Genomic DNA, 18,071 nt, shown 5'->3' on the forward strand with positions numbered 1-18,071 from the left:
GCGTTTACTTTGAATACATGGCCAAATACAGGTCTTGACTATCTGAATAAAGCATTTGCCATTGCATTTTACGTTTTGTGAATTTGGACTTGAGTAACAAGCAAACACATGAGGGAGCATATTTCTATTTTATTAAGTTTTCAATTGCTTGAAAATAACAAAATTATCACATTCAGCTGAATAAATCAAGTGAATCTCCAGTAAGCAACGTTCTTAATTTATAGCGATGGATGGCATTAAATAATGCATGAAAAAAATACTGCAATAAAATAAGATGTTTTTACCTTTCCTTAAATAAAAAAATCATCAAGATCCCTAATTCACTATTTTACTTGTTTGAACACTTTAAACATAAAAAAAATTATTTTGCACGTTTTGAATGAAAAAAAATGAATGATTTTGTACCCTTTAAAAATGAATGATTTTGAACCATTCGAAAAAAATGAATTTTTTTTAAATGCTTTTATAGAAAATTTTTTTTTTGAAACTTTTAAAAATAAAAAAATATAATTTTGATCCATTTAAAGGAAAATATTCCACTTTATTTAAAACAAGATTAAATGGTTTTGCAATAAAGAAAAAGGATTCATATGTAGGTGATGTCCCATTGTCTTGCATATTGTTAGAATATAGGATTTTTAAATAAAAATATCATCTTACACAAAAAAACACAACAGAAAACATAGTACATAGAAAACATCTTTTTTTCAAACCCCTTTGATAGAAAAATCATAGACTTGTTATTGTGCATTAATTAAATACTACCATGTATGTGTTAACTTGTACTATATGCTTACAATAAGAGATTAAACAACAACATTGACCATGTGATGTGAATATTTCTCTTTCATTCATTCCTCACCCATAAACATACATGAATAAGAGAAAATGCATTCTCACTCATCAGAGGATTGTACGCATAAATGTACGCATAGCATCATCACCCTGGTGTGCAAGAATGCAATAAATTCAAGACATAAATTGTTAATAGTGTGGAGATAACTAGTGTTTGTTATGACAAAGGAACCACCATAATATAAATTATCATAACTGTAGGTCCAATGAAATGAAAGATTCACCGGTAATGTTATAACCCTTAGCATTCCCACTGGCAATCGCCATTGCTGCAAATTGTAAGCGGCGGCATATTTTAAATACTGGCCATTTTCTTGGAGACATTTGAAATTTTTCAAAATATTCATTTTTTTCAATTACATAAGCAGCAATGAGTTTCTCCATTATCATTTTTCAGTGATATAAGCAGCTCTATTAATATGACCATGTGTGGAAAATGCACATGGACTTTTTAAACAGTAGTAGTTAATTATACAGGGTGACCATAATCCGAGGTTAAGCTTCACATCAAGTGCATATCATTATAGTACTGTTACTACTTTTTTGTTCTCTAATGCAGCCTTAACAATAAAGACCATTATAGACCTTTTCACAGATACTGAAAAATGATACTAGACAAAAAACACTACAAAGAACAACTGTAAATGGATATTTTGAGTTGCGATTTTATTGTTTTGTCAAGGTGAAACTATGCCCTAGTATGGCAACAGGAGTTATCTGTGGAAGGACTCAACATTAAACAAGTTTTAAAATCTGTCCATACAAGGGAAAGTTACAGCCCGGACAAGCCAACCTATACTCTATGTACTTATATGCAGCATTCCATTGTGAATAAACACTAAGTGTGACCTTGACCTTAGAGTTGGGACACGGGTCTGGCATGCAACACGTCATCTTGGTATGTCGAACACATGTGGCAAGTTATTTTAAAATATGTCCATACAAGGGAAAGTTACAGCCCGGACACGACAACCTATACTCTATGTCCTTATATGCAGCATTCCATTGTGAATAAACACCTAAGTGTGACCTTGACCTTAGAGGTAGGGACATGGGTCTTGCACGCGACACGTCGTCTTGGAATGTCGTACACATGTAGCAAGTTATTTTAAAATATGTCCATACAAGGGAAAGTTACAGCCCGAACAAGACAACCTATACTCGATGTACTTATATGCAGCATTCCATTGTGAAAAAACACTAAGTGTGACCTTGACCTTAGAGGTAAGGACACTGGTCTTGCACGCGACACGTCGTCTTGGTATGTCATACACATGTGGCAAGTTATTTTAAAATCTGTCCATACAAGAGAAAGTTACAGCCTGGACATGAGTTATTGAGCCGGACACATGGACAGACAGACAGACGGGCAGACGGACGGTGTGATTTTAATATGCCCACCTTCGGGGGCATAAATATGTGATATCTATAATATTCAGATTCTAGGCTTAAAATCGTACCCGGTTAAAGCACAAACAAATGTGAACAGGGGACTACATAACAACAAAACTTTGCAAACATTTAAAAAGAAGTTCATATTTACATATTAACAACAATGCTGTATGAAAAGCACCTTCCAAGACAGTTAGTACATACCCGCGTTAAAGGGGCTAGACACCAGATGGTCCCAAAATCAGCAAATACATTATTTCCACAAAACAAGCCTAGAATTGTCAATACAAGCTAGTATGTAGCACATAATACATCAATTTATATGATTTAAATAACATTTTTCGCTGTCTCAGCTGAGTTTATCTGTTTAAAAATAGCACATAATGGTTTCCCAGTTTATAGTGTGCATTTAGCATGTGATTCATACAGATACATATCAAGTCGGTATTTTTAAATTAACTGAGATTTTATTTTACATAGAGCAGCCCAGTTAATTTCGAATTTGAATAATACACAAAAACTGTGAAAAGATATACATGTGACATACATCAGTCAGTAAGATCATTAAGTAAGATTCAATCCGTTGTACACAACGATATCAATTTTATATAAATTTTTGACAATTTTCTTTATTTCTTGAAATTGTTTCATCTGGTGTCTAGTCCCTTAAAAGATTTATATACTATCAAATAATAAAATATGCAAATAAAAACACATTGAGAGAATTAGCTCATCTTAGATTTAGTTTCTACTGATTTCTATTAGCTTGGTTGTTAAACAAGGGGACAGCTTTTAGAACAACATTTGGCAGAAACCAGTACTGGTGGCGCTTTTGAAAGGCCAAGAGAAAGTACAACCTGGTGGGGCTTGAATCCAAAACCTCTTAGGTGAAAGACGGACACCTACACAAGTTAAAAAATTGTGTTGTTAAAAAATAATACAAAGGCATTAAAACTTTAAAAAATGTAGTTTAATGTCTTAAAATGTTTACTTCAGTTATTGTTGCGATTCTTTACCGTGCCAAATTTGCATGGTTTAAAATTTACCATGTCAGAATCTTGTCTATGACAAACATTGTTTTATCCATATTTTGCCTCAATTGAATTTAAACCATTCCTTTCAATCAAATAATCTTCACACAGTTCTGTTCAATCTAAATGAAATATAGAAAGCAATTAATGTATCTCCGTCGGCATATGTACATACCTTAAAGCAGCAGAATACACTTTGTTAAATAATATAACTACCGGTAAGTCCGGTATACACGAAAGCTGACCTCAATGTATGTTAACATCATTAGAACAACATTCCACTGTTTCTGGTGAGCATCACAAAGGATCAGTTAATCAAGCACTGTCTCAAAGCAGTAAGTTTATACTCATTTAAGCTGGATTGTGATGACATCTGTAAGCTGATTTGTAATATGAATCTGTCTCAAGTCCCGCTTCCTTGGTAGAAGAGTAGAAAACGGTACTGGTGTCCTTTTTCCCAATCATTCGATTGAATTATAAAAGAATTGTCAACCCACGCACTGATCCAAATAAATAGGAGACCATTGTCCATAAACACTGGCAAATGCAATAGTCTGTGGTAGGATATCCAATTCATGGCTACCCAATTTTGTGATGACCAGTGTCCAAAGACATTGGTCACAGCCATGGTCAGTTAAATGATGTCTATATAATGGCTATTATTTGCTGGTTATTGCACAGGTCATCCCACAAGTTCAAAACCATCGTCACTATCACAGGCAGACTTTTCTACAAGATCATACTCTGAAAAACACAAAGAAGAAGGTGTATTTTATCATTATAATTTTTTAATTACACATAACAGTATACATTTCAAATACTTATCATTCAAACAAAGACAGGCACACACACACACACACACACACCACACACTCCGACTTCTGGCGAGACACACTGACTAACTAACAGACAGGCCAACAGGCAGAAAGGCAGTGAAAAATAAAGTATGGGCAACAAAATGACATTTAACAGATTTAACATAAGTCCAAACATAAAAAAGTATTCAATGAATTTATATGTCTTTTAACATGAAATCCTGACTGTTTGAAATGGAAAAGTTGCTAACCATTTATAGCAGATTTTAAAAGTTTTATGACAATAACCCAGTACTGCACAAACCAAGCCCCCTTACCTCGTGTATTTGGTGGAGGCCCCGTTGTATAGGGTTCATATGGAGGCCAGTGTAGGGGCCTCTCTTTGTGAAGCTCAAACATGGCTGAAGTGCGCCGACACGTCACAAACTTCTGCAGGCTTGAACACAGGTCATCAAAATCCGCCTCAGTACCACAGTAAAACCCCTGTAATAGTGTTGTCAATGATATTTATAGAGTGTAATTTCAAAATAGCTCAATAATAATACACATGAAGTCCTTGTATTTTAAGATTTAAGAAATACAGCTTTGTGGGTTACTAAAATAATATCATGAAACTTGATGTTCAAAAGGAAAAGAGTTGTTGATGGGTCAAGGTTTTATAAACTGTGAGCTTAAAATGTCACAACTTATTAATTAAATACCAATACTATTTTGACTAAATGAACACATTAATAACAATGCTATTGAGACCTAATGAACACTTTAATGTCAACACTATTGAGACATGAACCATACCAGTGCTTTTGAGACCTAATTAACACTTTAATACCAATGCTATTGAGACATGAACCATACCAGTGCTATTGAGACCTAATGAACACTTTAATGTCAATACTATTGAGACATGAAACATAGCAGTGCTTTTGAGACCTAATTAACACTTTAATACCAATGCTATTGAGACATGAACCATACCAGTGCTATTGAGACCTAATGAACTCTTTAATGTCAACACTATTGAGACATGAACCATAGCAGTGCTTTTGAGACCTAATTAACACTTTAATGTCAACACTATTGAGACATGAACCATACCAGTGCTATTGAGACCTAATGAACACTTTAATGTCAACACTATTGAGACATGAACCATACCAGTGCTATTGAGACCTAATGAACACTTTAATGTCAACACTATTGAGACATGAACCATACCAGTGCTATTGAGACCTAATGAACACTTTAATGTCAACACTATTGAGACATGAACCATACCAGTGCTATTGAGACCTAATGAACACTTTATTTCCAATACTATTGAGACCTAATGAACATACTTATACCATTACTATTGAGATTAAATAAACATATTAAATCAAATATTGAAACCTAATGTATCATGTTTGCATTGTCCTAAAAAGGTTATGGCTATTAGAAAAGGGAGATGGAGACTTACAAGTGCTATGGACGGGTCCAGCTCCAGAATCTTCATACGAGATGCGTACTGACAGTGGTAGGACTCGTCTGTTGACCCTGGTTCAGTCACGTCCACTACAGGCTGGGTCGTGTGCGGGTCAAGGTATACCAACTCTTCACCTGGGTGAGTGGACGACAGTGTTGATAGAAGTTTCATAATTTACATAATTTACACCCTTATTTAATATACAGTTTTTTTAGAAATCAGAATATGATGTCAACAAGTGCTCAGTGAAACCAATGCCAATCATGAATGATGGTCTGTTTTTCCAGTCAAAAAAAGGGCATTACTAAACAGTCATTAAAGCTAGAGTTATAGGCCTTGTTATACATATGAATGTTGTGAATGGCAACATGTGTACCAAGTTTTATATGCATACCTTGAACAGGACGACAACAAGGCTATAACAATACAAGAACATGAAACTTTTCTCCCCTTAAAATGAACAAGCTAAAATTGACATTATGACATAATATGCAATGGTATTACACATGTCTACCCTAGTGCAATAACTCCATAACTGCTTTAAAGCTGCTTAAATTGGAAACAATTTAAATGTTTTGGCCTTACCAACATATCCTACGAACCAGTGGGCGTGGTTTGGTTTCCCTCCAATCATTCCAACACTCTGTTTCAGGTTTAGACATTTCTGTAATTTATAATTAGCATTCATTTGCCACAACTCATGGTTCAATTTTTTAAACAACAGTCTTTTAACTTTTGGCTTTGTTAACATGATATCAAGGCCATTTCATTAAAATAGCAAAGTATTTAAATATATATATATATACAGTAAAAAGTTGCAGGGATAATTCTAGTAAGCGATTTCCGCAATTTCTCGCATAAAAATCACTCAAATCGCATCCAAATCATATAAATGCGAGATATTCTCGCGCTTGATCGCAGTTTGTGTATTTTGTGTCTTTTCCCTTCTGTTGTTTTACAAAATAAAGCATTGTAATCGCTTTTTGTTTATATTAATTGAATTACGGACGAATTGCCTCCCCTTCATTGAACGCATTTGTGTTATCGAATGTTTTAATCGATATCGTCCACGCACTTGTTTTCAAGCGTTTTTGCGACCCGGAATAATTTTGTTTACACGAGTTACCACTGCATTTTAAAGGCGTCTACAATATCGGAAGCGTCAAAATGTCAAATCAGAAAACATTGTTTGCATTCCTTGAAAAAGTCTCTGGACCAAAATAAAATACCAGCTTCAGATGAAAACAAAAATGGCTAAATCCTATTTTTTGCTCAAGTATGATGAGTATGAATGTTCATGATGTCGGAACTGTTAACAAGTGTTTTCTTCTAGTCAAACAAATCTATATATCTATATATTGTAAATTTGTAAATATACTGTATTGATATTTATGAATAAAGTTACTGTTATGCATTAATTTTTCACTGCGTTATCCATGTATTATAAAAATCTCACTGAAATTAAAATTCTCTCACCAATTTTGGACAAATGGGAGCAATTTTTTCATTGAAAATCTTACATAGAATTATCCCTGAACTTGTGATGTCAAAGTAATTGGGACCTTTGGAAATACTTCAAGATAATGAGCATGCAAAATAACTGAAATGCAACAAGTGCATAACTAAATCAAAATAAATCGACAACAGTTTGACAGAATTCGAGATAACATAGCAAGTTTCGACTGTATTAACAACTGTCAACTTCAATATGGTAAAACCTAATGCTTAAAAGTAAAAACATTTTAACTTATATTCATAAAAATTCAATCTCACCTTTAAACTTTCCACATAGACCACATTAGTATCAGTGAGTCCCAGCCTCAGGGGTATAATAAGGAGGAGGGGCTTCCAGATTTTTGGGTTGACCTCCGCCCCACCCCGCGCCGGTGATGCAGGGGTAGAGACTTTGTCTGTGTGTTGAATGTATTCAGATTCCCGCTGAAGGCTGGACTTGCGTGAGCGGCGCACAGAACACTTGCCAAGGTCATCACCATGATGGCACTTGCACAAACACTCTATGATACAGAAGGCATAATTGTTGATATTGTACAATGGTCGAAATAAACACAAGCCAGCGAGCCTTTCACTGGTAAAATGTCTTCCGGGCTTGATCAAATTATGATTTTTATATAACAGGGCTTGTTTGAAAAATTTGATGCCAAGAAATAGTAATAGAAGTCAGGCTTGTTCATCCAAAATTAGGAATTTCGATGACTGTTGTAATGAATTTAATTTAAACTTATTTATTTTACAATGATTGTGAAACAAGTAATTACAACATTATATTAATCACTCTCGTTGGCACGATGTTACGCGAGAGTGTGGTCATGTGTTGTTGGGGAAACAGGAGTACCCGGAGGAAACCTACTTGGCCGGCTTGGTAACCATAAACCAAACTCACATGCACCCAAGCTGGGAATCAACCTGGGTCGCTTCAGTGAGAAGCAAGTGCGCTAACTATTTTACTAACCTGACAACCTGTCTATGTTGAAATTGTAATTGAGCTTATTTTTGAGATTTGGAACCTTATAGTAAAACGAGAGTCATAATTCTTGCATTATAAACAAGTTCACATTGTCAACAATAAATGTTCAAAGTTAAAATTATTTCCATTTAATAGTTTTTGACTAATGTCTTGTACAAAGTTGTTGTTTTTTAAAAATGAATAAGGTGAGAAAAATTTACAACAAATGGCCACAGGGTTATAATTTTTGAAAGGTGCACAACTCAACATTGCCAGCTATCAATGTTCCAAGTTTTAATCAATTTAAATTAAAAATCGCTCTTACTTTGAAATTACCACCTGGTTGTGAATTCAAGTTCAAGTGCATAGTTTATTGTACAAAAGGCCTTCGGCCCATACCCACACAAGCATACACATATAATACAAATACGCTAGATATGTACATACTGATATCATCCTGTATCACAGAGTTGTCCATGGCAACATGTACGGCCAGCTGACTCCAGTCATCATAGATCACAAGCTTCCTAAAAATGATGCACAAAATAAGTTGCAGTAGACAGTCTGCCTGTAGAGCAAAGGGTTATAGGTAAGATCCCCACCAGAAGCCGAAGCATGGTTTGTCATATTTCTTTCTGTTTCCATGTAAAATCTGCTTAGTTTTGTTTGTTGAACAAACTATAAGATGATTTTTTGAGGCAGTTTAGTTTATTTTTCCTACAGTAGGTTTGAACCTCACTCTATAAACATATTATCAATATATGGCAAATGGATGGACAGATACTTGATAAACTCACGTAAAAGCTTATTTTATGTTAATATTGATATTTGCATTTATATATTTCCTTTAACCTAAGAGATTCAAATACAACAGATATAATACATACTGGTTAGCGACCCCTTTTCGGCCGGAAATGGAGGTTTTTCCTACGTTACTTTTGACACAAGATAGCTATTACAATAAAACTTTACACTCAGACAGGTTGGCTCTTCCGACAAAAACTGCGTAATTTGTTTTTAAAAATAGCTAGGGATTCCGAATATTCCCACGTGCAAAGTACCCCTATAATTTCGCTGAAATAAGCACCCTACTGTACCAATTAATCGCCCACCCCATAAATTCGCTGTTCTTACGATGTTTTTCATATATTTCTCTCTAAACTTCAAACATTTTTATTTTATTTGACCAGACTAGCGACTGTTTAAAACGACAATTGATCAATAAATATAATATGCTAACTCTTACATACTGTTTATGTATGTTTAAAATGATACAACACTTACTCGGTAAGCCTTCTCTTTGCAGAAAATTAAAAAAAATACTGGGATTTCCTTCTTGAAACCTACAATGTATGCATATAATTTATAGACTTCCGAAGAGGAACAATGCATGTCCATACAAGAATGCAATTAATTCAAATTTGAGTTGCTTCCCTTTGACGAAAAAAATCGGCGATTACTTAACCATTTTCAGGTTTTACCATTTGCTTTTTCAAAAATTGAACTTAAAATACAGCAATTTAGGGTATTTGTATAATTTAACACCGGTTTTATACTTTATAATGACAAAGAAATTATGTCGTCTGATAGTCCAAGGTATAAGGAACATTTAAAAATCCTTACAGGGCCTCATGCAAATGAGCGCGCGCGTGATGACGTCATCCCCGCGTGCAACTTACAAGGTCAGAAGTGTTAACAATGTTTATATGGGTCTAATTCCACATACTGATTACATTTCAACGCAGAAAACAGCTGATATCTGTCAAAAAAGATTCCTCAATGAAACGCAGGACTGATTTGTGTAAAATATTTCATCTTGACTGGTTTTAACTGGGTGGGCGAAAAAGTGGTACAGGCGAATAATAGGTCGCTAACCAGTACACGATATTAAATGATGATCATTTACAAAATAATACAAAATTTTACAAAATTTATCAAACCAGTATCTTAAAAAATAGAAAACAAGAGCTGTCACAGAGACAGCGCACTTGACTATTCCGCAGCTTTTCAGTGTAAGGATAAAAAAGTTTTGGCGAAACATGCATGGATCACTGTTAGATTAGTTTTCAATGCAATACATGATGTGCGGAGATATTAACATAAATGTGGTTACATGCAAAATTTTAACCAGAATTTTTAAGTGTAATAATAAAGGGCCATTATTTGCAAAACACAGTTATCTAACTTGATTATTCAATTAGGTTGGGTGTTTGTATAAAGTCTCAATGCAATTCATCCAGTAGTTGCTGAGATATTAACCTATGTGTGCTTACATGCAAAACCTTAACCAGAATTTCTAAGTCAAATAATAAAGGCCTATTATTTGCATTAAATGCAAACTAGAGTTATCTAACTTGGTTAATTGAGTAGGTTGGATGGTTGAGTACCATTGTATCAAGTCTCAATGCAATACATCAAGTAGTTGCTGAGATATTAACCTATGTGTGCTTGCACGCAAAACCTTAACCAGAATTTCTAAGTCAAATAATAAAGGCCTATTATTTGCATTAAATGCAAACTAGAGTTATCTCACTTGGTTAATTGAGTAAGTTGGATGATTGAGTACCATTGTATCAAGTCTCAATGCAATACCTCAAGTAGTTGCTGAGATATTAGCCTATGTGTGCTTGCACGCAAAACCTTAACCAGAATTTCTAAGTCAAATATTAAAGGCCTATTATCGGCATTAAATGTAAAGTAGAGTTATCAAACTTGGTTAATTAAGTAGGTTGGATGGTTGAGTACCATTGTATCAAATCTCAATGCAATACCTCAAGTAGTTGCTGAGATATTAACCTATGTGTGCTTGCACGCAAAATCTTAACCAGAATTTCTAAGTCAAATATTAAAGGCCTATTTTTGGCATTAAATGCAAAGTAGAGTTACCAAACTTGGTTAATTAAGTAGGTTGGATGGTTGAGTACCAGTGTATAAAGTCTCAATGCAATACCCCAAGTAGTTGCTGAGATATTAACCTATGTGTGCTTGCACGCAAAACCTTAACCAAGGGGTGACGCCGACGCTTGGCTGAGTAGTACAGCTCTCCATATTCTTCGAATAGTCGAGCTAAAAATGAGCCTTGGTTAATACTTTATTGAATTTTGTTTTATATGACCACTTATATCATGTTCTATTTATCCAAATAACGAATTATTTCAATGATTTGTAGCATTAAATAAATTAAACTGAGCTGTATGATAATGTGTACACATCACAACATTATTCATCTATTAAATCGCATCAAGAATTATTACACTACTTATGTATCAGAAATATATAATGACATTATTTCATGGTAGAAGTTTATGATATAAAATCACTTAATCATTTATTTTACATCACAATGTGCACAATTATGAACATATGAAACATTAAGATATAACCCTTAAACCCACTTGAGTACTTGTGCGACCGTGTTTGGTCCGAACCACTGCCCTACCGACTTCCCCTCGGACACACCCATTGATGCTGGAAAAGACATCATAAGAAAAATGAATTATCTTTGAACTGCAACAAAGGGAGGCTTGATCTATTCTTTAAATAAGCAGGAAATTGACTTCTTTAACTTGCAAGAGCAATACTAGAGTGATTGCAATTGTTGAAAATGTGATTTTGTCGTTGTTTTTTAAACCATTCAAGGGCCATAAGAAGTGTCTCATTGTGAAGGCTGACAAACAAGAAAAAATGATCTATATTATATTATTATTAAAAAAATTCTAGAATAAAAGGTTTTATTACAGTTGCTTTCAATATGCCTATTTGGTACAAACATGTTTCATCAAGGTTATCAATGCTACATTGAACAGTGATAAGTACAGATTATAGTACATGTACAGTCAAAACCCCTTGGCTCGATATCCAGGGGACCAGCCAAAATACTTTGAGCCTAGCAAATATCAAGCAATGCGGGAATGCTTACACAGAGTAAAACAAAATCAATTCTTGACACCCAGTTCAAGCCGACAAGGAAAACGAGCCAAGCGATATTGAGACAACAGGTTTAGACTGTATAAGAAATTAAGCAAATTCATTCCAATGCAGGGACAGCGTACACATGTACTATAACCAGCCCATAAATGATCTTAGGTAAGTGATCATTAAGTGTGATGTTATGACTAAACATATTAATTGACATATTCATGGATGCCAATAACCAAAATCTCTTCACAAAATATTAGTCCCTGAGTGATAAACTAGAAGTAAACAGTACCTATCTGGTGTATAGAGTAGTAGGAGTTTTTCTTATCCATAAACATATCCAGTATACGTCGATATTTTTCATCCTTGATGCTCGATATATGCCAACGCCAACCTAGATATAAATTATTTATACAGTTAACATCTGTACTGAAATCTGAACAGTACATTATACATGTTTTTGAAGCACCTTCTGCCCTCATGGAAAACAGCAAGGGCACCCTTCTGCCTCCATTGAATTAAATTCTTAAGTCTGTCTGATATATATTTTTGTTTCGATTAAAACCTTAAAAACTATGATAAATACATACAAATTTAACATAATATTGTTTGGAAAGGGGAATTCTGCTGGCAAAAGGGACCATTGGATAAAAGCAGCATTAGTTCTTCTATTACAATATCAATAAAAATATATTTGTGTCATGAGGACCGTTACTGCACAGCATATTGCAGAAGAAACAAATCAACACCTTCATAAAAAAGGACTGTATTGAAGGGATTTTTGGGGGAGACCATACGTTTTTACATTGATAAATTTGGCAAAAACATCTCTGGAAAGACAGCCACTGTTTGCTATGGAACAGTAGTCTAGGTGCAGTTAAGCTTGACTTTTGTAGATATTTAGTTAACTGGAAACCTCCCTATAGTGTCATTTTCAAGAAAGTATAAATCTGATTGAAATTTTTTTAAAAATTCATTCCACACCTCTTCCAAGATGTCGCACCAGAAGAGTCTGTGCTAACATCATCTGTCCACACCGTAACATACATCCCCAACCCTGGTCGCTTGTTGGACCCGTACCACCTGGAAAATAACCGAAAGAAACAATCACATTTTGTACACAGTAATTACACATGAAGACAATTAGCAGGACTGAGCTTTGCAAAGAAGATGATATCGCAATACAGTAATGAACAATTAATCAGATAGATAATCAAATGTGTTGTGTTATAATGCAAAAGAGATGACTTTGACAAAATTGCTCCACAGCAGGCTGTATAAGCAATAATAGTATTTCTAAGACAAAAGTTTATTTTACGATTCAATTCAGATTCCTTTAGGCTTATTTCAGCAGTTGCCTCCCTTTACAGAAAATAACACATGTTTGGAGACTTCAACTCTAAACAATTTGCATAATTTAAAATTGTTATTATTTGGGGAATCACCTTATCCATTTAACTAATTTAAAACAAGGTGTTTTTTTAATTATTTCAGGTCATTGAGGTACATCAAACACCCTTATTCACAATATACATCATAAACAGTGATTCAATGTTTAAAGATGCACTCTTACTCCTAAATACGATTTACCACAATTAATACTATTGTTTTAATATTTCAAAAATAATTAATAAATGTTGAAAACAATGGTTCTTATAAAAGAATACCAAGTGAAATTTGAAAGAAACGAGCATAAAACAAGGTGTTTCTACCTTATGTGACTATAGTAGACAACAGTAAATCTTTTAGCATTCACCAATCATTAATTTTAATATTTTTGCGCTTTTTGCTATTAAATACACGGTTACAATCTTGTTATCAGTCATTAATATTTTCCATAAATGCATTATTTAGTAAGTAGTTAGAGGTTTATCAGTCAAAATTGATATTTGTCATGCATGTGTATATATTGATTTTGAATAAGAGTGTCACTTTAAGCTTCTAATCTTAGACTAATATTATCTTATTATCATCTTTTTTTCTCAAGCAGCAAAGTATATATCCACATTTATCTCCTTCATAAAAACAAGAGATGTTTGTCAAACATTATGCCCCCCCTGAGCGCCATGTTGTCAGGATTATATGGACAATTGAATGAAATATGCATGGACCGAAATGACAGCTGATTTGTTGCCATTAAGGCAGTTTTCAGATTATGACAATTAAAGTGTGAGGATAGAGTGTGTTATGACCATTACCTTTGACTCTATGAACTCAAAATCCAGAGTCATCAGCTGGTCACCAGAAATCTAAATGTCAAGTTCGAGGGCCATGGGTGCAGGCATTGTCAAGTTATCACACAGACAAGTTTTTTTCGTTCAAGGTCACTGTGACCTTGACCTTTGACCCAATGACCCCTTAAATCATAAGGGGTCATCTACAAGTCAGATGCAACTCCAAGTCAAGTTTGAAGGCCATGGGTTCAGGCATTGTTGAGTTATCACTCTGACAACCTTTTACCATTCAAGATCACTGTGACCTTGACCTTTGGCTCTTTGAATCCTAAAATCAATAAGGGTGATCTACTGGTCAGGCTTAACATCCATGTCAAGTTAAATGATCATAGGTTCAGGCATTGTTGAGATATCAGAGGGAGAAGATTTGTTAACTTTTTTGCGTTAAAGGTTACTGTGACATTGACCTTAGCCTGATGACCCCCAAAGTTGATAGGGGTCATCTACTGGGCAGGCCCAACCTTCATGTCAAGTTTGATGACCATAGGTCCAGGAATTGTCGAGGTCGCTTTCAAGGTCACTGTGACCTTGACCTTTGACCCCTAAAATCAATAGGGTCATCTACTGGTCAGGCCCAACCTCAATGTCAAGTTTGAAGGCCATGGGTGCAGGCATTGTTGAGTTATCACTCGGACAACCTTTTATCATTCAAGGTCACTGTGACCTTGACCTTTGGCCCAATGACCCCTAAAATCAATAGGGACCATCTTCTGGCCAGGCCCAACCTCCAAGTCAACCTTGAGGGCCATGGGTGCAGGCATTGTCGAGTTATCACTCGGATAACCTTTTACCATTCCAGGTCACTGTGACCTTCACCTTTAGCCCAATGACCCCTAAAATCAATAGGGACCATCTTCTGGCCAGGCCCAACCTCAAAGTCAAGTTTGAGGGCCATGGGTGCAGGCATTGTCGAGTTATCACTCGGACAACCTTTTACCATTCCAGGTCACTGTGACCTTGACCTTTGGCCAGATGACCCCCAAAAACCATAGGGGTCATTTTCTGGTCAGGCCAATTTTCCAAGTCAAGTTTGAGGGCCATGGGTGCAGGCATTGTCGAGTTATCACTCGGACAACCTTTTACCATTCAAGGTGACTGTGACCTTGACCTTTGGCCAGATGACCCCCAAAAACAAAAGGGGTCATGTACTGGTCAGGCCCAATTCCAAGTCAAGTTTGAGGGCCATGGGTGCAGGCATTGTCAAGTTATCACAAGGAAAACCTTTAACCATTCAAGGTGACTGTGACCTTGACCTTTGGCCCGATGACACCCCAAAAACAATAGGGGTCTTCTACTGGTCAGGCCCAACCTCCAATTCAATTATGAGGGCCATGGGTGCAGGCATTGTCGAATTATCACTCGGACAACCTTTTACCATTCAAGGTCACTGTGACCTTGACCTTTGGCCCGATGACCCCCAAAAACAATAGGGGTCATCTCCTGGTCAGGCCCAACCTCCAATTCAATTATGAGGGCCATGGGTGCCGGCATTGTTGAGTTATCACTCGGACAACCTTTTACCATTCAAGGTCACTGTGAACTTGACCTTTGACCCGATGAGCCCCAAAAACAATAGGGGTCAGCTACTGGTCAGGCCCAACCTCCAAGGCAAGTTTGAGGGCCATGGGTGCAGGCATTGTCAAGTTATCACTCGGACGACCTTTTACCATTCAAGGTCACTGTGACCTTGACCTTTGGCCTGATGACCCCCCAAAACAATAGGGGTCATCTACTGGTCAGGCCCAACCTCCATGTCAAGTTTGAGGGCCATTGGTGCAGGCATTGTTGAGTTATCACTCGGACAAGCTTTAAAATTATTTTACCATTAAAGGTCACTGTGACCTTGACCTTTGACCCGATGACCCCCAAAATCAATAGGGGTCATCTACTGGTCAGGCCCAACCTTCATGTAAAGTTTGATGACCATAAGTCCAGGAATTGTTGAGTTATCACTCGGACAAGCTTTGGTCTACCGACGGACGGACCGACCGACCGACATGCCTGTGCAAAGCAATATACCCCTCTTCTTTGAAGGGGGGCATAAAAATTGTAATTATATTTTATGGGTGTAAAATTTCATTTTTAATTAAAAGGAAAAAAATCTTTTTATACAATGTTTTTCAACATGTAAAAATGACTGCCAATAAACTATCCAAAACATTCACAAATATATTCATACCTATGCTTGGAAACCCCTTGCGATATGTTAACCAAAGTCTAGACTTCACATCATCACGAATCTCTTCCAAATCTGAAACACAAGGCAGTCATTTGTATCAAATATAAAACCCTCTGAAGGAGACTGTGAACAAAACCTTTGACTTGTAAATAAAAAATAAGTAAAAATGGGTAAAAAGATGGTATTAAAACAACAAGAAATTCCCACATGCACTGACAAACAAAACATTTTCTGGATATAAATGTACATACTATTTTTGCACCAGTCAATTGTAACCACGCCCGCCCCCCTCGGTCTGGGGAAAGCGGGACTTTGACTTTCTGTCCAGCCAACCCAGTGTAAAATCCCCGTCCTGCAGGGACGAACAGATGCTAAAATCCCCGCCAAATGCCCCTGCACCCCAGAGACCCTAGGTAAGGCCCATTCCCCACTATATTTTGCGCTAAGACAAAATCACCACATTCACACTGCACTGCGGGGCCACCTGAAAGGTAAAAACACGGCCCATTTCCCCGGCATAACCCCGGACTTGGGGGCCATGGTTACAATAAACTGGTGCATTAAAAGATATAATTGTAGATCGAAAAGAAAGAGTCATGATAAAGTAAAGTTTTTAACACTTCTAAAATACTAGTATAAATAAAGAGGCGATAAAAGAGACAATTAATAAACCTACCATATAATGCGCTGTATTGTTCACCCAACAAAAAAACTGGATCCTCTGTTTTAGGAAAGTCGTCATAGCCAATCGGACCACACTCATAGGTGAGGGTCACTGAAAAAAAACCTGTTTATATATTAGCAAATAGTAAATGAATTAGACAAACAATACAATCAGTTACAAGGAACATCATTGTTGGCTACTCAACCAGCAGTTTAACAAAATCTATAATAAATAGTGTAAATCATAATTCTGCATTGGATAGTGACAGGGTTCATATAACTGAAATTTGATTTGATTAAAATTTGAAACTCAGTTTACTCTTTTTCTTCCTTCTTCTTCCAGCGTTGATACAAAGCCATGAACCTGACATCATCACTCTGTTTAACTTTATACACAAGTGAGGGAGGGTCTCAAGTACAGAGGTAAACCAAGGATAAAAACATGCTAATTTTTTCACTCAATGATTATGTCAGCATAATTAGTGATGATCATGCACTTCTTCTCCCATTTCAAACAAAAATAACACTCTTTGCAATCCAAGAAATAAAAGAAGGTCAACATATTTTGTGAAGAAATATAAAAGCATATCAATCATTCATTTCGGAGTACATATGTATCAAAGTCCGAAATAATGTTTGTCCGAAAATTGATGACCTCTGTCATGTGACAGAGTGATATACTTATTTAGAAAAAAGGATAAAATAGATTTGAACTCAATTCACTAAAGAAAAACGTATCCTCAAAGTCCTAACAATCATTGTCATTCTTTTTCTTTTCTTTTGAAAGTTAAAAATAAATCTGTCATAGTTGACAGCTCACTGATCAGTGACAGGTGTCAAAAACTGGCTTGATTTTGAATTTCTATGACGTCTGTAGAGGCAAAAATGTTCTTTACAAGGTTGTTTGTAAATATACGTTTGTTTAATTGACATGGAATGTAACATATATAAATGAAAACAAAAATACCGTCTGGAATAGGATCGCAGAAGAGAGCCATTGTCGAATCAAAACATAGCGAATGCGCGTGCGCGACTAAGTAAAAAAGGAAAGCAGCGCA

General features: G+C 35.8%; 1 protein-coding gene across 2 annotated transcripts; it reads right to left on the bottom strand.

Moving 5' to 3' along the window:
• Positions 1–111: 111 nt before the first annotated feature.
• Positions 112–18,045, bottom strand: LOC128220012 (cysteine protease ATG4B-like). Of its 2 annotated transcripts, none has more exons than XM_052928243.1 (12): positions 17,981–18,045; positions 17,027–17,125; positions 16,351–16,422; positions 12,922–13,020; positions 12,230–12,331; positions 11,415–11,487; positions 8,467–8,546; positions 7,329–7,570; positions 6,141–6,219; positions 5,550–5,689; positions 4,411–4,576; positions 112–4,022 (listed from the first exon to the last, which is right to left on the bottom strand). In XM_052928243.1, exons 1-12 carry the CDS (start codon positions 18,009–18,011, stop codon positions 3,961–3,963), a joined length of 1,245 nt encoding a protein of 414 aa, XP_052784203.1. In that variant the 5' UTR covers positions 18,012–18,045; the 3' UTR covers positions 112–3,960. The 2 variants fall into 2 exon arrangements, with proteins under 2 accessions (XP_052784203.1, XP_052784202.1); XM_052928242.1 differs by having other exon boundaries at positions 17,027–17,137; positions 17,981–18,033.
• Between the last annotated feature and the right edge of the window lie 26 nt (positions 18,046–18,071).

The sequence above is a fragment of the Mya arenaria genome, chromosome 15 (genome assembly GCF_026914265.1).
Source record: "Mya arenaria isolate MELC-2E11 chromosome 15, ASM2691426v1".
Taxonomy (NCBI): domain Eukaryota; kingdom Metazoa; phylum Mollusca; class Bivalvia; order Myida; family Myidae; genus Mya; species Mya arenaria.